The following is a 21,084-nucleotide window of genomic DNA, read 5'->3' as shown; positions in this document are numbered from 1 at the left end:
TCCAGTAAATAAAGGCCAAGTAAACCTCCCAGGGCCGTGCTACCTGTGTTTGTGCGCAGGGGTGCTACATCACACTTCATTCTAAGAAATGCCTCCCCACCCCGCAAAAAAACTGTATTAATTTGATTTGCACGCCCAAACTCCAGGCGTGTTCCAGCCGGCCCCACATAGCTGGGCAAGTAACCAGAATATTAAGCACTCGCTGCTCCAAACTCGGGGAAATGCGTCCCAAAACATGGGATTGATCAGAGCATGTCGGCTTCCCCTTCATCCCCTCGGCCCCAGCGGCCCCCGCTCTGTAGCAACACAAACCGCTTGGAACCTTCTATAGCAACCAGGGATCCGACAGCGAGTAGATAGGTCTCCCCCATAAGCCTCTCACCGGCCTCGGCCCCCCCTTATCTGAATGTGCCGAGTTTCCAAAGCAGCAAAGAAATGTGCTATGGAATTCACATCCGACAGAGAATGTAGCACTGCCCGAGGCAAACACGTGTGTAACATACACTGTAACTGTAATATATAGGCACAGATATACCCCCCATCTTTCCCCCCCCCCCCCCCCCCCACTGTCACAGTGTAACCCCCATATCATATATGCACATAATGTAACTGTATAATATATAGGCACAGATATACCCCCCATCTTTCCCCCCCCCCCCCCCACTGTCACAGTGTAACCCCCATATCATATATGCACATAATGTAACTGTATAATATATAGGCACAGATATACCCCCCATCTTTCCCCCCAGCCCTCCCCCCCCCCCACTGTCACAGTGTAACCCCCATATCATATATGCACATAATGTAACTGTATAATATATAGGCACAGATATACCCCCCATCTTTCCCCCAGCCCCCCCCCCCCCACTGTCACAGTGTAACCCCCATATCATATATGCACATAATGTAACTGTATAATATATAGGCACAGATATACCCCCCCATCTTTCCCCCAGCCCCCCCCCACTGTCACAGTGTAACCCCCATATCATATATGCACATAATGTAACTGTATAATATATAGGCACCGATATACCCCCCATCTTTCCCCCAGCCCCCCCCCACTGTCACAGTGTAACCCCCATATCATATATGCACATAATGTAACTGTATAATATATAGGCACAGATATACCCCCCATCTTTCCCCCAGCCCCCACTGTCACAGTGTAACCCCCATATCATATATGCACATAATGTAACTGTATAATATATAGGCACAGATATACCCCCCATCTTTCCCCCAGCCCCCCCCCCCCCACTGTCACAGTGTAACCCCCATATCATATATGCACATAATGTAACTGTATAATATATAGGCACAGATATACCCCCCATCTTTCCCCCCCCCCACTGTCACAGTGTAACCCCCATATCATATATGCACATAATGTAACTGTATAATATATAGGCACAGATATACCCCCCATCTTTCCCCCAGCCCCCCCCCCCCCACTGTCACAGTGTAACCCCCATATCATATATGCACATAATGTAACTGTATAATATATAGGCACAGATATACCCCCCATCTTTCCCCCAGCCCCCCCCCCCACTGTCACAGTGTAACCCCCATATCATATATGCACATAATGTAACTGTATAATATATAGGCACAGATATACCCCCCCATCTTTCCCCCAGCCCCCCCCCCACTGTCACAGTGTAACCCCCATATCATATATGCACATAATGTAACTGTATAATATATAGGCACAGATATACCCCCCATCTTTCCCCCAGCCCCCCCCCCCCCACTGTCACAGTGTAACCCCCATATCATATATGCACATAATGTAACTGTATAATATATAGGCACAGATATACCCCCCATCTTTCCCCCAGCCCCCCCCCCCCACTGTCACAGTGTAACCCCCATATCATATATGCACATAATGTAACTGTATAATATATAGGCACAGATATACCCCCATCTTTCCCCCAGCCCCCCCCCCCCCCCACTGTCACAGTGTAACCCCCATATCATATATGCACATAATGTAACTGTATAATATATAGGCACAGATATACCCCCCATCTTTCCCCCCCCCACTGTCACAGTGTAACCCCCATATCATATATGCACATAATGTAACTGTATAATATATAGGCACAGATATACCCCCCATCTTTCCCCCAGCCCCCCCCCCCCACTGTCACAGTGTAACCCCCATATCATATATGCACATAATGTAACTGTATAATATATAGGCACAGATATACCCCCCCATCTTTCCCCCAGCCCCCCCCCCCCCACTGTCACAGTGTAACCCCCATATCATATATGCACATAATGTAACTGTATAATATATAGGCACAGATATACCCCCCATCTTTCCCCCAGCCCCCCCCCCCCCCCATATCATATATGTAATTGCTATTGAAAGCAGTATTAGTCTGTCCCTTGCCCTGCTCTGCACTTGAGGTTCTGACTACAGAAACAATGTAGCAGGAGGCAGCTGATTAAGGCATTGTGGGAATAGGAGCCTTGGCTGCCGGAGCATTGACTTTATTTTATTACTTCCATGATCAGAACAAACCTGCTGAGCTGAAGTTGTTTGGGCCTCGTGTTTATTGAGGCAAATTAATTATGGGATATAAACAGAAAAGGTTATCACAGCTGCGGTTTCTCCCAGAAGCCAAATAAAGAAAGTGACTTCTAAGCCAACCTGGGAAATACATTTCTTTCTAATGTGCCTTCGGCGCATTCTCTCTCTGTATGCCTCACCCTTAATGAAGGAATTATTTATTATTAATTATCATATTGCCCTTAATTCCTTATGTCAAAACAATTTGGCATTGAACTTTGTTGACATTTTTTCAAATGAGAACACTTACCCCTGTCTCTGCCCCTATATATTAGGTACCTACCTAGTGCTACCAACCCCTATTTCTGTAGGGAAATGAGAGCAGGGCAGGCAGTAACCCTTCCCACACTTTCCCCTGTCTCTGCCCCTATATATTAGGTACCTACCTAGTGCTACCAACCCCTATTTCTGTAGGGAAATGAGAGCAGGGCAGGCAGTAACCCTTCCAACACTTTCCCCTGTCTCTGTCCCTATATATTATGTACCTACCTAGTGCTACCAACCCCTATTTCTGTAGGGAAATGAGAGCAGGGCAGGCAGTAACCCTTCCAACACTTTCCCCTGTCTCTGCCCCTATATATTAGGTACCTACCTAGTGCTACCAACCCCTATTTCTGTAGGGAAATGAGAGCAGGGCAGGCAGTAACCCTTCCAACACTTTCCCCTGTCTCTGCCCCTATATATTAGGTACCTACCTAGTGCTACCAACCCCTATTTCTGTAGGGAAATGAGAGCAGGGCAGGCAGTAACCCTCCCAACACTTTCCCCTGTCTCTGCCCCTATATATTAGGTACCTACCTAGTGCTACCAACCCCTATTTCTGTAGGGAAATGAGAGCAGGGCAGGCAGTAACCCTTCCAACACTTTCCCCTGTCTCTGCCCCTATATATTAGGTACCTACCTAGTGCTACCAACCCCTATTTCTGTAGGGAAATGAGAGCAGGGCAGGCAGTAACCCTTCCAACACTTTCCCCTGTCTCTGCCCCTATATATTAGGTACCTACCTAGTGCTACCAACCCCTATTTCTGTAGGGAAATGAGAGCAGTAACCCTTCCAACCAAGGGTAAGACATGCGCTTTTTTCAGCCTTATCTACTATAACTATAGGATGGTGCAAAAAGTTCACAAGAACCAGATTTACTTTAAGAATTAGAATATTCCCATGTTCTTTCTCAGTGGAAAACCTCCACTTCCAGGTTGAGTGAGGGTGCTTGGGAGAATAACCCCAGAGTATTTCATTGCCAGCCCCGCAGCTGTTCCACAGCAGAACCAGAAACCCGACTCCTCATTAGTTGCAATTTAATCTCAAAACTTTCCAGGATCTTTCCTGCCATTTCTCTGTCTCATTCTACTTCCCAACTGGTTTTAATGTGACTGAACAATCATGGCGTGAATTGGGATCTGTGCCAGTGACAGAATGCTCTGTTATACAGATAGCTAGAATCTCAGCCATAAAGCAGGGCAGGACTGCTGCTTACAATGGGGGGATCAGATAGGATCTGTGCCACTGTGACAGAATGCTCTGTTATACAGATAGCTAGAATCTCAGCCATAAAGCAGGGCAGGACTGCTGCTTACAATGGGGGGATCAGATAGGATCTGTGCCACTGTGACAGAATGCTCTGTTATACAGATAGCTAGAATCTCAGCCATAAAGCAGGGCAGGACTGCTGCTTACAATGGGGGGGGGGGGGGGGAATAGGATCTGTGCCACTGTGACAGAATGCTCTGTTATACAGATAGCTAGAATCTCAGCCATAAAGCAGGGCAGGACTGCTGCTTACAATGGGGGGGATCAGATAGGATCTGTGCCACTGTGACAGAATGCTCTGTTATACAGATAGCTAGAATCTCAGCCATAAAGCAGGGCAGGACTGCTGCTTACAATGGGGGGGATCAGATAGGATCTGTGCCACTGTGACAGAATGCTCTGTTATACAGATAGCTAGAATCTCAGCCATAAAGCAGGGCAGGACTGCTGCTTACAATGGGGGGATCAGATAGGATCTGTGCCACTGTGACAGAATGCTCTGTTATACAGATAGCTAGAATCTCAGCCATAAAGCAGGGCAGGACTGCTGCTTACAATGGGGGGATCAGATAGGATCTGTGCCACTGTGACAGAATGCTCTGTTATACAGATAGCTAGAATCTCAGCCATAAAGCAGGGCAGGACTGCTGCTTACAATGGGGGGGGGGGATAGGATCTGTGCCACTGTGACAGAATGCTCTGTTATACAGATAGCTAGAATCTCAGCCATAAAGCAGGGCAGGACTGCTGCTTACAATGGGGGGATCAGATAGGATCTGTGCCACTGTGACAGAATGCTCTGTTATACAGATAGCTAGAATCTCAGCCATAAAGCAGGGCAGGACTGCTGCTTACAATGGGGGGAGGGATCAGATAGGATCTGTGCCACTGTGACAGAATGCTCTGTTATACAGATAGCTAGAATCTCAGCCATAAAGCAGGGCAGGACTGCTGCTTACAATGGGGGGAGGGATCAGATAGGATCTGTGCCACTGTGACAGAATGCTCTGTTATACAGATAGCTAGAATCTCAGCCATAAAGCAGGGCAGGACTGCTGCTTACAATGGGGGGGGGGATCAGATAGGATCTGTGCCACTGTGACAGAATGCTCTGTTATACAGATAGCTAGAATCTCAGCCATAAAGCAGGGCAGGACTGCTGCTTACAATGGGGGGATCAGATAGGATCTGTGCCACTGTGACAGAATGCTCTGTTATACAGATAGCTAGAATCTCAGCCATAAAGCAGGGCAGGACTGCTGCTTACAATGGGGGGAGGGATCAGATAGGATCTGTGCCACTGTGACAGAATGCTCTGTTATACAGATAGCTAGAATCTCAGCCATAAAGCAGGGCAGGACTGCTGCTTACAATGGGGGGATCAGATAGGATCTGTGCCACTGTGACAGAATGCTCTGTTATACAGATAGCTAGAATCTCAGCCATAAAGCAGGGCAGGACTGCTGCTTACAATGGGGGGGGGGGTCAGATAGGATCTGTGCCACTGTGACAGAATGCTCTGTTATACAGATAGCTAGAATCTCAGCCATAAAGCAGGGCAGGACTGCTGCTTACAATGGGGGGATCAGATAGGATCTGTGCCACTGTGACAGAATGCTCTGTTATACAGATAGCTAGAATCTCAGCCATAAAGCAGGGCAGGACTGCTGCTTACAATGGGGGGATCAGATAGGATCTGTGCCACTGTGACAGAATGCTCTGTTATACAGATAGCTAGAATCTCAGCCATAAAGCAGGGCAGGACTGCTGCTTACAATGGGGGGGATCAGATAGGATCTGTGCCACGGTGACAGAATGCTCTGTTATACAGATAGAATCTCAGGTATTTCTATATCTGTAGTTATCTGGCGCTGTAAAGATAAGCGTGGGGGTGCGGGGGGGCAGCATCACAGGAGTCGCCTCAGGGGCCAAAAACGCCCCTATGTAGGAAAAGACAGAATGTCCTCACATTCCAACCCAAGGATTAGAAATAAATATATTTATAGGATTCCTCTCTAACAGAAAGAGATTAAGGAGCTAATTTATCATTTAATTCATCACATTTCGAGAGGAAGGTGTCAGATTAATATAAGTACAGGAATAAACAACCATTATTTCTCACATACACCCAGTGGTGCGTGTTAAATCATTATATTGGATAATGGGCTCGGGGCAAAAAGATCTGTCACTAAACTCTAACGGGGGGAGAACGAGGTGCAACTCGGATCTGAAGTCTCCACTTAATAAAATAAATAATAAATATAAGTTTCCATTCAGACTCCTATTGGCTTCCCAAATGGGGGAAAATATTCTATAAATTTATGAGCCCGGCGCTTACCATTGGCCACACTCCAAGGGAAAGAAAATAAGTGTTATTTCTATATTCCAGTAATGTAATGGTCTGAAAACTATCTCCCCTGCAACGCCTCCAGGCTACTTTAAAATTTTATAATTCCAACTAAATTATATTTCTTTTCTAGAATTTCTAGCAGGACTAGACCTACTTGTAGCATTCCCCAGGCTAGACCAACCTGTAGCCAATCAGAGCATTAGAACATTCCCATGACTAGACCAACCTGTAGCCAATCAGACCATTAGAACATTCCCTGGGCTTCACCCACCTGTAGCCAATCGAAACATGAGAACACTCCCCAGGCTAGACCAACCTGTAGCCCATCAGAGCATTAGAACATTCCCATGACTAGACCAACCTGTAGCCCATCAGAGCATTAGAACATTCCCATGACTAGACCAACCTGTGGCCAATCAGAGCATTAGAACATTCCCATGACTAGACCAACCTGTAGCCAATCAGAGCATTAGAACATTCCCTTGACTAGACCATCCTGTAGCCAATCAGAGCATTAGAACATTCCCATGACTAGACCAACCTGTAGCCAATCAGAGCATTAGAACATTCCCTTGACTAGACCATCCTGTAGCCAATCAGAGCATTAGAACATTCCCATGACTAGACCATCCTGTAGCCAATCAGAGCATTAGAACATTCTCAGAGCTTGACCATCTAGACCACCAACAGGCAGAACAGCCCTATTGGGTTTATTTAATGGTTAAATGATTCCCTTTTCTCTGTAATAATAAAACAGTACCTGTACTTGATCCCAACTAAGATATAATTACCCCTTATTGGGGCAGAACAGCCCTATTGGGTTTATTTAATGGTTAAATGATTCCCTTTTCTCTGTAATAATAAAACAGTACCTGTACTTGATCCCAACTAAGATATAATTACCCCTTATTGGGGGCAGAACAGCCCTATTGGGTTTATTTCATGGTTAAATGATTCCCTTTTCTCTGTAATAATAAAACAGTACCTGTACTTGATCCCAACTAAGATATAATTACCCCTTATTGGGGGCAGAACAGCCCTATTGGGTTTATTTAATGGTTAAATGATTCCCTTTTCTCTGTAATAATAAAACAGTACCTGTACTTGATCCCAACTAAGATATAATTACCCCTTATTGGGGCAGAACAGCCCTATTGGGTTTATTTCATGGTTAAATGATTCCCTTTTCTCTGTAATAATAAAACAGTACCTGTACTTGATCCCAACTAAGATATAATTACCCCTTATTGGGGCAGAACAGCCCTATTGGGTTTATTTCATGGTTAAATGATTCCCTTTTCTCTGTAATTCCCATTGGCAATAGTCCCACAGAGCCCCCCCGCCCCTGACTGCCAAACCCCCAAAGGCGCAGCTGTCCGGCCCCAGGACCCCACATTATTTTATGATCATTTCTATTTCTCTGACACCGGACACGAGTTTCTCAGATGGGAAAATGGGAGCTTTGAGGCAGCAGCCGCCCTGCCGAATGTAGCTGGTGGGGGGGGCCCACAGCGAGACCCCCTGACACATGACTCTGTAGATTAATTTCGACATATGGGGATTTTGCTTAACAGAAAAAGGCAAGTAAATAACTCACAGGCACGGATTTGCTGCAAAATTCCACATTTCAGAACTGGCAAATTTTTTCGCAAAACAGGGGCAAAATTTCGGCAAAGCGAAAAGGGACAGATTGGCTCATCACTAATCTCCAGTACCGTAGGGCAGCTGGGGGCAACAGGCTGCCATACATACCAGTTCTATACATTGAAAATATCCAATATTCTCTCTAAATGTTCACCAAGAACCCCCCCCCCACGTATGAGGGATTCACTAATGAGCCCCAATTTCTACTTCCACTGTCTATTCTGCAAAGCACATTTTGGGGCTCCTAGTTTGACCCCGTAGACCAATCAGCGCCCCCTATGGCTTGTCAAGAGCTATTGACACATTTTAATTTGAACGCAGCCAATCACAGCAAATTGTACAAAATCCCCCCCCCCCCGTTTCCATTTATTGAGGTGCTATATAGGCAAATAAATACTATCTGGGGACCCATCATAGAATACAATTTATTTCTGCTCCTACTTGATGTTGGGGGGCAATACTAAGGCCCCTAGCACCCCCGGTACTTGCTCTGCTGGTGAAACAATGCCGGTTACCACCGGAGACCACAGGCAGTAGCCATTTATTTCAACGGAAGCCATCTTAGCGCCAAAAGACATCTCTCCGCCAATGGGAGGGAACGTCTGATCTTCCGTGGGTCGAACTATGGCCCCTTCCCACCTGCATTAACTTTTATTATGATGTAGAGAGTAATATTCAGACACAATTCGGCAGAATCCGTCAGGGTGGGTTCGTGGGTTCGGCTGAACCCAAAAAAGTGGGTTCGGTGCATACCTAGTTATTTCACTTTTTGTCCTCGGAGTTTCAGAAGCTATTTGGTTGCTAGGGTCCAAATTACCTTAGCAACCAGGGAGCAGTATGAATGAGAGGCTGGTATATGAATAGGAGAGGAGCTGAATAGAAAATAAAGTTACAAAAAGTAACAATAACAATAAAACTGGAGCCTCACAGAGCAATAGGTTTTGGCTGCCGGGGTCAGTGACCCCCATTTGAAAGCTGCAAAGAGTCAAATAGATCAAAAACTATAATAAATAAATAATGAAGACCAATTGAAAAGGATTGGTCAAAAAATGCCTTTGTGGCTTCAAATAAAACCCTCAGCAACGCAGAACAGCAGCTAAAAGCATATTCTGGTCCGGTGACTGTCTCTTCCTCTCACCATTATTTCTAATGGAGCTGCCAGACCAGTTCCATAGAAACAGACCAGTGAAAATTGATAATATCCCCTATAAACCTCACACTGTCGGCGCTGCAGCCAATAAACGGAGACCAAGCGTCTGATTTACTGGGGCAGAAGTGACTGGGCCTGACTGGGCCCCCACATGCCGGTGGGAAAGAATCCTCTCTCAGCCATTTAATAATACTCTTAGGAGTCTGGGGAAAAAACTATTTGCGTCTCGGAGCCAAAAGTGACACCGGAATCGCCGGGCATGAAATCACAAGTCGCTTTAAAGGCGCAGAACCGAAGGGCAGGAACAGTTTGGCCTTTGTGCTGGATTCTCCCACAATAAAGGGCTGGAAACTCAACACCAATGAACAAAGAGCGGGACCGGTCCATTAGTTGCACGGGGGGCGGCCAGTGAGCCGCTCCATTCATACAGTATGCGGGTGGGTGGTGTGAGGGGGGGTCCCTAGTAGGAAAGGCAGCACAGCTTCTGTTTAAAGGGGTGGGTTTACCTTTAAATTAACTGCTAGTATGTTATAGAATGGCCTATTCTTAGCAACTTTTCAATTGGTCTTCATTATTTATTTTTTTTATAGTTTTTGAATTATTTATTTGCCTTCTTCTCCTGACTCTTCCCAACAATCAAATGGGGGTCACTGACCCCGGCAGCCAAAACCCTATTGCTCTGTGAGGCTCCAGTTTTATTGTTATTGTCACTTTTATATGTTATTTTTCCTATTCAGCCCCTCCCCTATTCATATACCAGCCTCTCATTCAAACCACTCCCTGGTTGCTAAGGTCAATTGGACCATGAAACTATGAACTAAAGAGCTGCGGAACAAAAAGTTAAATCACTAACAAACTACAAACAATAAAAAATGAAGACCAATTGCAAATATACAAACAAATTATACTGTTTTTTTGTAGGGGGGGGGGGGGGAGATACTTATTTGGGGCTATAAATGTTTTCTCTCTCCACATTGCATTTCCACATATTACTATATTAGATTGTTCTACTGCTCTATTATGGGGAATGGACACAGACCTACCCCTAGTGCCCTGAAATTCAAGGGGAAGTAAACCCAAACATACAATTTTGAAAGCAAATGGAACGCGATAATATTCCTTCAATTCTCAGAAGTGCCAGAGAGTGGAATGTAAATAATTTGATCATCACAAAAAAGCCTGAGTGCGAATGGGATGGCGACATGGCAGCTCCGGGGGTTCCAACGGGCTCGTAACTCCATGCCCAAAGGCCGACATATAATCATGATAGAGAAAAGCCCCCCCGTCTCTATGAAAATAAACCTTCCCCGGTCAGTACAGTTACCCTCAGCACCAGATGAACCCTATCTCATGGCTGCCAGATACGCCCCCCCCTTCCCCCCACAACTGATACAGTGTAGACACCAATATTTAGAGACAATTTGCAATTGGTCTTCATTTTTTATTTTTTTGTGTTTTTTTCAGTTATGTAGCTTTTTGTTGATCTGCTCTGCAATTTGGAATTTTAGCAGCTATTTGGTTGCTAGGGTCTTCTTTACCTTGGCAACCAGGCAGTGGGTTAAATGAGAGACTGTAATATGAATAGGAGATGGACTGAATAGTAAGATAAGTAATAAAAAGTAACAATGTTAATAGATTTGTAAGAGCAGAGAGCAATAGGGTTTGGCTGCCGGGGTCAGTGACCCCCATTTTGAAAGCTGGAATGAGTCAGAAGAAGGCAAATAATAAAATATTGAAAAATAATGAAGACCAATTGATAAGTTGCTTAGAATTGTTCATTCTATAATATATAAAAGTTAAATTGAAGGTGAACCTCCCATTTAAAACTACAGAGCAATAAGGCAGTGTATTCATGGGGTTAATAGTGCAGCATTTGGGGGGGATAATGCGGGGTATTTGGGGGGCAAAGTGGGTGGGAAATAGAGGAAACATTGATGGGGGAAGGTATGTAGCTTGTCAGCTAGATACTGGGGTTCCCACATGCATTATAGGGGTACAGTCCCAGCCTTGCACTACAGCATTGACTCCCCAGTGCCCCCCAGGGGTGCTTGCACTTACACTGAGGGGCAGCTGGGGGTATATAAGAGAAAAGGTTCTTACTCTGGGGTGTTGATCCATATGATATCCAGGTGACAGTAGTAAACGCACTCCTTGTCCTTGTAGGTGTAACAGGTGCAGCGCCGGTCCCTCCTGCGGGCACCCCCAGAATCCCCCTCCAGGTGCGAGGTGCCGCTCCTCTGCTCATATCCAGGAATTGGGGTCCCCTGGGGCCCCGGCGAGGCTGTAGCCAAAGGCAGAGACCCTGTGGGCTGGAGGGGGTTGGTCCCGGATTCCTTCTCCCCTCTGCTGCCTTTCCTTGCCCCCTCCTTCAATAAGTGGTTTAACAGTTTGCCCCCCGGTGGCTGGGGCAGAGATACAACGGCAAAACCTGGAGTTTGGGAAAAGAACGTTTTAGTTTGCGACCCTTTGGAGTTTGAAGCAACAACAGTCAAACACTCAAGCGAGGAATATTTAAAGGGCAAGTAAAGCCTTTAGACGTAGGCATAAAATTCAAGCCTTTGCTCAAATAATTCCTACCTTCTGGCTGATGCAGAACTAGGGGCACAATCTCATACTTGCCCTTTTATAGGGAGAATAAAAGCCCAGATGTGCCCTCTCCCTGTTCCTGTTAGATTGCAAGCTCTTAAGGCTCTTAAAGGCAGCTCCCGTGTTACCTACTGTGTCAGTTTGTCTGTACAGGTATAGGACCCGTTATCCAGAATGCTCGGGACCAAGGGTATTCCGGATAAGGGGTCTTTCTGTAATTTGGACCTACATACCTGAAGTCTACTAAAAAAAATCAATAAAACATGAAATAAACCCAATAGGGCTGTTCTGCCCCAATAAGGGGTAATTATATCTTAGTTGGGATCAAGTACAGGTACTGTTTTATTATTACAGAGAAAAGGGAATCATTTAACCATGAAATAAACCCAATAGGGCTGTTCTGCCCCCAATAAGGGGTAATTATATCTTAGTTGGGATCAAGTACAGGTACTGTTTTATTATTACAGAGAAAAGGGAATCATTTAACCATTAAATAAACCCAATAGGGCTGTTCTGCCCCCAATAAGGGGTAATTATATCTTAGTTGGGATCAAGTACAGGTACTGTTTTATTATTACAGAGAAAAGGGAATCATTTAACCATTAAATAAACCCAATAGGGCTGTTCTGCCCCCAATAAGGGGTAATTATATCTTAGTTGGGATCAAGTACAGGTACTGTTTTATTATTACAGAGAAAAGGGAATCATTTAACCATGAAATAAACCCAATAGGGCTGTTCTGCCCCCAATAAGGGGTAATTATATCTTAGTTGGGATCAAGTACAGGTACTGTTTTATTATTACAGAGAAAAGGGAATCATTTAACCATGAAATAAACCCAATAGGGCTGTTCTGCCCCAATAAGGGGTAATTATATCTTAGTTGGGATCAAGTACAGGTACTGTTTTATTATTACAGAGAAAAGGGAATCATTTAACCATGAAATAAACCCAACAGGGCTGTTCTGCCCCAGTAAGGGGTAATTATATCTTAGTTGGGATCAAGTACAGGTACTGTTTTATTATTACAGAGAAAAGGGAATCATTTAACCATTAAATAAACCCAATAGGGCTGTTCTGCCCCAATAAGGGGTAATTATATCTTAGTTGGGATCAAGTACAAGTACTGTTTTATTATTACAGAGAAAAGGGAATCATTTAACCATGAAATAAACCCAATAGGGCTGTTCTGCCCCCAATAAGGGGTAATTATATCTTAGTTGGGATCAAGTACAGGTACTGTTTTATTATTACAGAGAAAAGGGAATCATTTAACCATTAAATAAACCCAATAGGGCTGTTCTGCCCCCAATAAGGGGTAATTATATCTTAGTTGGGATCAAGTACAGGTACTGTTTTATTATTACAGAGAAAAGGGAATCATTTAACCATTAAATAAACCCAATAGGGCTGTTCTGCCCCAATAAGGGGTAATTATATCTTAGTTGGGATCAAGTACAGGTACTGTTTTATTATTACAGAGAAAAAGGAAATCAGTTTTAAAATTCTAAATTATTTGATTAAAATGGAGTCTATGGCAGACGGGCTTTCCATAATTTGGAGCTTTCTGGATAATGGGTTTCCGGATAAGGGATCCCATAGCTGTATATGGTTTTGTACAGTGTCGGACCCCTGTGGATAGATACAGATACCATATGGCTCAGTGGAGCCCTCTCCCCCCATTCACTCCCCTCCACTCGGAAAAAGTTCCTTTTATCTGAACTTGACAAATTCATGACTTTGCTTCTAAGAAATTGTTATGATTTTTGACACGTGAAATGTTATTTTTTCCCCCCTTGTTCCAGACGGAAATTATTCTAGAATATTATTGGATTTGTCTTCAAAGCCCTTTGAGCTCAGGTAACAACACTATGTCGGGTCTGGGGGCAGTTTAGTTGCTTCTGCCCCCTCTGGATCATATGAACATTCACGGCTTTATTTTACACTTTAATATAAAAAAAAAGAGGGGGGGGTTTCCGTCCAATCGGATCATTCAATCAACCCCAATTCCAAGTCTAAAAAAAAAACACCTTATGGTCCTAGCAGTCTCACACCTCACACCTATCCCAGCAACGCAAATATACAGCCCCGGGGAGATCACATTCCTACCCCCCCCATATTCACTTCTTGTGAATTAATCAAGATGAACACAATCACCCCAAACCAGGACCAGAAAACTAGGGGTGCTAATAGATTGGGGTGAGGTATGTAAATGTAGATGCGTTACGCTTCCCTGCAGATCTTACATGATTCCAACATGTATTGCCCTGATGACTCATGTCTTTTACTAAATACCCCCATGTTTGGGAATGGGGGTGTGTGCTTTGCATATGGGGGTACATACTGATGGATATATATGAGGTACTTATTTAAGAGTAGCTGCTGCAGGTAGGGCACCCTTGGGTGCCACATTCCCCTCTACACTTGGGGTGCACGGACCTCCCCTGCTAATACACGGCAAAAGCTGACATTAAATCTATTGTTTTTGTGGGTTCTGCCCTCTTCAATTATGGGGTACAACCTCCTTCCTTAGTATGACCCTAAAATCAGCCAATATAAATGCCAATGTACCGGACAAACACAGGGGCACGTGCCTGACAACTGTACCGTCTCTATCGCCAGGGTCCCCCCAAATCTCATTTCCGGGTTCCCCTTGTTTATATACAAGTGACCCTGCCCTGTACAGGGTGCCAAACAGGAATGACAAGGCACAGGAGCGGCACCTTGCTGGCTCCACGCTGGGATCTATTACTTGAGAGTCACATGGTTCCGTGCCAGGGGGCTCACAATAAGCCAAGTGACCCCAAATATACAGCCCCCCTTTACTTTATAAAATGTGACCGGACACAGGCAGCTGGCACGCAATATAAACAATAATGCCCCCCAAAAAGAACAAATTCAGCAGTGAAGTTACTATTTTTATCAGACGGGTGAGCTCAGGTAAGTACCCCCCCCCCCCCCGCGGTAGGAGCAGCACCCATATCTCCTGTATAAAATCTTCTACACAGTGACCCAACCTGTCATATTCCAACTCAGAGTTGCCCTGAAACATGCCCATAGGGTAAGCACCCTGGTATTGGGGGGCTACTTACAGATGATTATTCTGTACAGCCCCCTTCCCTTTATAAAATGTGACAGCTGGCTCCCAATATAAACAATATTGCCCCCCAAAAAGAACAAATTCAGCAGTGAAGTTACTATTTTTATCAGACGGGTGAGCTCAGGTAAGTACCCCCCCCGTAGGAGCAGCACCCATATCTCCTGTATAAAATCTTCTACACAGTGACCCAACCTGTAATATTCCAAGAGTTTCCTACTGTGCCCTGAAACATACCCTGGTATTGGGGGGCTACTCACAGATGATTATTCTGTACAGCCCCCCGGGATAAGATTATCCTAACGATAATTTATCTCCTAATTCTTCTACCAAAACCCCCTTTTCCCACCCCTAGACCAACAACCTACAATAAGGAGACCCCACAATCATGTGGACATATAGAGTTTAGTATGAGGTCCCCCCCAGAGTTTAGTATGAGGTCCCCCCCAGATTTAATCCGCACCTAAAGAAAACCTCCTAACCCCCCTCAAATAAAAAAAATGACATGCAAGATTAACATAATGCAGAATGAAAAAACTGAATGCCCCCCCAAGAGGCAGTTGGGGTACTGGGGTACAGGGTATCCAGCTCCACTTACCTGTGTTGGATGTAACAATAATCCCCAGCAGAATCAGTGCTCTGAGCTCCATGAACCCCCAATGAGAAGCAGCAAACTCTGCATAGAACAAATAGAAACTTCCTTCTCCTTCCCCCCAATAAATAAAGGGGCTCCCTCAGATAATCCTTGGGGTGCAGGGCTGATACATCCCTGCCGGGGTGCCGATGTGGGGCAGTTTGGGGCTGACAGTCCCGGAGCAGCGGAGGGAACACGCTTGGCGATAATCCTGCAGCTCCGACTGACAAACGCTCGCACAATTGGCCGCTTTAAAGTGACAGCGCAGCGGAATGAGGCGCCACCCACCGGCCGGAGCGCTCAGCACCTCCCCGGGGAGGCGAATGGGTTATCACTGCGGGCCGACACCTGGGGCAGGATTGGCTCTCTCTCTGGGGGAAAAAATGAAGGAGAAAATATGTAAAAAATGTGTTTGTCCCCCCGAATTCTCCAGCAGCTCCCATTAACCCTGCAGTGTCCATCATTGTACCCCCCCCCCAAACTGAACATTCTATTGCCCTTAATTGCTTCTGTCAGAACGGTCCGGCCCAATTGGCTCTAAATAGGGGTAATATTATTGCAGGCAGATCCCTTTATACAAGGGGAAAGGGGGGACTAGAAGTTCCACTCAATACTGTTACACTTAGTAAGCCCATCTCATGTTGCACCCCCAGCTCCCCAAACTATACAGATACCAGAGTCCCCCCTATAGCAACTGTGAGCCCCCCTCCCCCCAGCTGTTACCTACAGTTACCTACCTTATGGTATTACAGCCATAAGGGAACATGAGGAGGGCAGATATAACACTAGAAACAGCAGGAGGGCAGATACAGCACTAGAAACAGCAGGAGGGCAGATACAGCACTAGAAACAGCAGGAGGGCAGATACAGCACTAGAAACAGCAGGAGGGCAGATACAGCACTAGAAACAGCAGGAGGGCAGATACAGCACTAGAAACAGCAGGAGGGCAGATACAGCACTGGAATCAGCAGGAGGGCAGATACAGCACTAGAAACAGCAGGAGGGCAGATACAGCTCTAGAAACAGCAGGAGGGCAGATATAACACTGGAAACAGCAGGAGGGCAGATACAGCACTAGAAACAGCAGGAGGGCAGATACAGCTCTAGAAACAGCAGGAGGGCAGATATAACACTGGAAACAGCAGGAGGGCAGATACAGCACTAGAAACAGCAGGAGGGCAGATACAGCACTAGAAACAGCAGGAGGGCAGATACAGCACTAGAAACAGCAGGAGGGCAGATACAGCACTAGAAACAGCAGGGGGGCAGATACAGCACTAGAAACAGCAGGAGGGCAGATACAGCACTAGAAACAGCAGGAGGGCAGATACAGCTCTAGAAACAGCAGGAGGGCAGATATAACACTGGAAACAGCAGGAGGGCAGATACAGCACTAGAAACAGCAGGAGGGCAGATACAGCACTAGAAACAGCAGGAGGGCAGATACAGCACTAGAAACAGCAGGAGGGCAGATACAGCACTAGAAACAGCAGGAGGGCAGATACAGCACTAGAAACAGCAGGAGGGCAGATACAGCACTAGAAACAGCAGGAGGGCAGATACAGCACTAGAAACAGCAGGAGGGCAGATACAGCACTAGAAACAGCAGGAGGGCAGATACAGCACTGGAAACAGCAGGAGGGCAGATATAACACTGGAAACAGCAGGAGGGCAGATATAACACTGGAAACAGCAGGAGGGCAGATATAACACTGGAAACAGCAGGAGGGCAGATACAGCACTAGAAACAGCAGGAGGGCAGATACAGCCCTGGAATCAGCAGGAGGGCAGATAGATACAGCACTAGAAACAGGGCTAGAATCAGCAGGAGGGCAAATACAGCACTAGAAACAGTACTGGAATCAGCAGGAGGGCAGATACAGCACTAGAATCAGCAGGAGGGCAGATACAGCACTAGAAACAGCAGGAGGGCAGATACAACACTGGAAACAGCAGGAGGGCAGATACAGCACTAGAAACAGCAGGAGGGCAGATACAGCACTAGAAACAGCAGGAGGGCAGATACAGCACTAGAAACAGCAGGAGGGCAGATACAGCACTAGAAACAGCAGGAGGGCAGATACAGCACTAGAAACAGCAGGAGGGCAGATACAGCACTAGAAACAGCAGGAGGGCAGATATAACACTGGAAACAGCAGGAGGGCAGATACAGCACTAGAAACAGCAGGAGGGCAAATACGGCACTAGAAACAGCGCTGGAATCAGCAGGAGGGCAGATACAGAACTAGAAACAGCAGGAGGGCAATTACAGCACTGAAATCAGCAGGAGGGCAAATACAGCACTGGAATCAGCAGGAGGGCAAATACAGCACTGGAAACAGCAGAAGGGCAGATACAGCACTGGAATCAGCAGGGGGGGCAAATACAGCACTGGAATCAACAGGAGGGCAAATACAGCACTGGAATCAGCAGGAGGGCAGATACAGCACTGGAATCAGCAGGGGGGGCAAATACAGCACTGGAAACAGCAGGAGGGCAAATACATCACTGGAATCAGCAGGAGGGCAAATACAGCACTGGAAACAGCAGAAGGGCAGATACAGCACTGGAATCAGCAGGGGGGGCAAATACAGCACTGGAATCAACAGGAGGGCAAATACAGCACTGGAAACAGCAGGAGGGCAAATACAGCACTGGAAACAGCAGAAGGGCAGATACAGCACTGGAATCAGCAGGGGGGGCAAATACAGCACTGGAATCAACAGGAGGGCAAATACAGCACTGGAATCAGCAGGAGGGCAGATACAGCACTGGAAACAGCAGAAGGACAGATACAGCACTAGAAACAGCAGGAGGGCAGATACAGCACTAGAAACAGCAGGAGGGCAGATACAGCACTAGAAACAGCAGGAGGGCAGATACAGCACTAGAAACAGCAGGAGGGCAGATACAGCACTGGAATCAGCAGGAGGGCAGATACAGCACTAGAAACAGCAGGAGGGCAGATACAGCACTAGAAACAGCAGGAGGGCAGATACAGCACTAGAAACAGCAGGAGGGCAGATACAGCACTAGAAACAGCAGGAGGGCAGATACAGCACTAGAAACAGCAGGAGGGCAGATACAGCACTGGAATCAGCAGGAGGGCAGATACAGCACTAGAAACAGCAGGAGGGCAGATACAGCACTAGAAACAGCAGGAGGGCAGATACAGTGCTGTTTAGGATCCCGCACTCACCTTCTTGGCTCCGGGAAGAGGAATGTGGAGGTGTGAGGCACAAGCCAAGGAACATGGAGCAGGTGTGAAGGGAAGGGCCCCCTGCCAGAGTCTCAGCTGCTCCAGGCACAAATCTCACAGACAAACACAGCCCCGGCCCAGTGACTGATACATAAACTATTCCAGCTGGGACTATATTAACCCAAACACCCTGCACTGAGTATACTACATGCTAAGCACAGGAGCTTACAGTCTAACCACACAGGCACCAGTAGGGTAATGTTCAAACACACAGGCTCTATATAATGTCTATATAAAGGGGAATGTCGGGGGGATACACCCAATGTGGGGGGCAGAGAGTTCAGCACAGCCCTGCACAGTGCATTTCCCATAATTCCCTATATAAAGGGGAATGTTGGGGGGGGGATACACCTAGGGGCCCATTTACTTACTCACGAACGGGCCGAATGCGTCCGATTGCGTTTTTTTCGTAATGATCGGTATTTTGCGATTTTTTCAGGAAAATTATCGCGACTTTTTCGTTTACCAATACGATTTTTGCGGAAAAACGCGAGTTTTTCGTAGCCATTCCGAAAGTTGCGATTTTTTCGTAGCGTTAAAACTTGCGCAAAATGTTGCGATTTTTTCGTAGTGTTAAAACTTGTGCAAAACGTTGCGCCTTTTAAGTTTTAACGCTACGAAAAAATCGCAACTTTCGGAATGGCTACGAAAAACTCGCGTTTTTTCGCGCAAATCGTATTGGTAACGAAAAAGTCGCAATAATTTCCGAAAAGTCGTAAAGGCGCCGAAAAAATCGCAAAAAATACGAAAAAGACGCAAAATGTTCGTTTTCCAATCGGAATTTTTCCAATTCGGTCGGAATTCGTGTCTTAGTAAATCAGCCCCCTAATGTGGGGGTTAGAGAGTTCAGTGCAGCCCTGCACAGTGCATTTCTCATAAGTCCCTATATAAAGGGGAATGTTGGGGGGATACACCTAATATGGGGGGCAGAGAGTTTAGCACAGCCCTGCACAGTGCATTTCCCATAAGTCCCTATATAAAGGGGAATGTTGGGGGATACATCTTATGTGGGGGGGCAGAGCTTTCAGCACAACCCTGCACAGTGCATTTCTCATAAGTCCCTATATAAAGGGGAATGTTGGGGGATACACCTAATATGGGGGGCAGAGCTTTCAGCACAACCCTGCACAGTGCATTTCTTAAAAGTCCCTATATAAAGGGGAATGTTGGGGGGATACACCTAATGTGGGGGGCAGAATGTTCAGCACAGCCCTGCACAGTGTATTTCCCATAAGTCCCTATATAAAGGGGAATGTTGGGGGGATACACCTAATGTGGGGGGGGGGGCATAGCTTTCAGCACAACCCTGCACAGTGCATTTCCCATAAGGAATAGTGTCACCCAGAAATGAGATTCCCTGACCCAATTGGGGGGCTATTTCAGTGAATTCCATGGGACTGACTGTTTATATGACCGTGACCCATTATCTCTTCTTATCTTGCTGGTTCTGCCCTGACACCCACCAATCACTGTTACTCCGTGACCCTGTTGCCCTCCTGTTAGAGGCATTGCTTCCTCCATTTACCCCGGGGAATGATCCCTGCCACATTGGGGGCACAACCTTCTGTATTGTTCTTTCTTCATTTTAGGCTAAAATCTCCTTGCACTCAGGGTCAGACCCCAGCGCTACAGCTGAAGCAAAGAACCCAATAGAACCCGTGGTCGTAGGCACATGGGCCACACACTGTTGGGTGGGCACAGGGTTTCCAGCATTAAAGGGTAAGTTGTTGCTCTCCAGCTGGAGGAGACTGCTGGGCAGTAACATTAAAATGGATATTTATAAATACATTAAAGGTTGGTGGGGTAAAGAGGGCATTTGTGCCCCATCCCCCAGCATTGTAGGGACTCCATGGGGTAAAAATCTGATATCAAATATGTCTGACCTGCTTGATATGCACCTCCCAGCACCCCTCCCACAGCCAGAGGCAGTAGTTGTATTATTATTATGAAAGCAGTGGTATTTTAGGATCATTTCCAGTTAAAATGAACTGAATCCACTTTATTCCCACGCTAGGTACCGTGCTCCTAGCAACACGGAAGTACCATGTAAGGGAGGGGGGGCAGATGCAACCAGATGCACTTCATCTGTGTCTTTAAACACTGACAGAGCTCCCATGTCAAACACGTAGCCAGTCATTAACAGATGAACTGATGATGTCACATGTTACCGGGTCAGACGTGATGATGTCATACAGTACATTTTCCACCCAGGGGCCCGCTGCTGACTGTGCACCCCACTAACA

The 21,084-nt window shown here is 46.2% G+C and overlaps 2 protein-coding genes across 3 annotated transcripts in view; one reads left to right on the top strand and one right to left on the bottom strand.

Annotated features, from left to right (window-relative positions):
• edn3 (endothelin-3) overlaps positions 1-18,934 on the bottom strand; it is a 59,680-nt gene extending 40,746 nt beyond the window's left edge. Inside the window, exons 1-3 of one of the 2 annotated variants that reach the window (XM_031894664.1) lie at positions 18,782-18,934; positions 15,546-15,952; positions 11,366-11,693 (exon numbers count right to left, since the gene is read on the bottom strand). In XM_031894664.1, coding sequence (XP_031750524.1) covers positions 11,366-11,693; positions 15,546-15,597 — 380 coding nt within the window. In that variant the 5' untranslated portion in view covers positions 15,598-15,952; positions 18,782-18,934. The remainder of the gene's footprint in view (positions 1-11,365; positions 11,694-15,545; positions 15,953-18,781) is intronic. The other variant, XM_031894663.1, reaches the window with a different exon arrangement.
• On the top strand, positions 16,678-18,653 carry LOC116407987 (involucrin-like; the record flags this gene model as incomplete). Its single annotated transcript, XM_031894590.1, is given in 8 exon segments — positions 16,678-16,702; positions 16,905-16,963; positions 17,171-17,195; positions 17,513-17,629; positions 17,745-17,844; positions 17,987-18,107; positions 18,555-18,573; positions 18,631-18,653. Coding segments are annotated over 8 exon segments (489 nt in total), but the record flags the coding sequence as incomplete, so codon positions are not given.
• Positions 18,935-21,084: the final 2,150 nt, after the last annotated feature.

The sequence above is a fragment of the Xenopus tropicalis genome, chromosome 10 (assembly GCF_000004195.4).
Source record: "Xenopus tropicalis strain Nigerian chromosome 10, UCB_Xtro_10.0, whole genome shotgun sequence".
NCBI classification, from domain to species: Eukaryota; Metazoa; Chordata; class Amphibia; order Anura; family Pipidae; genus Xenopus; species Xenopus tropicalis.
Note: the sequence above shows the minus strand (reverse complement) of the source record. Positions and strands in the feature narration are given on the sequence as shown.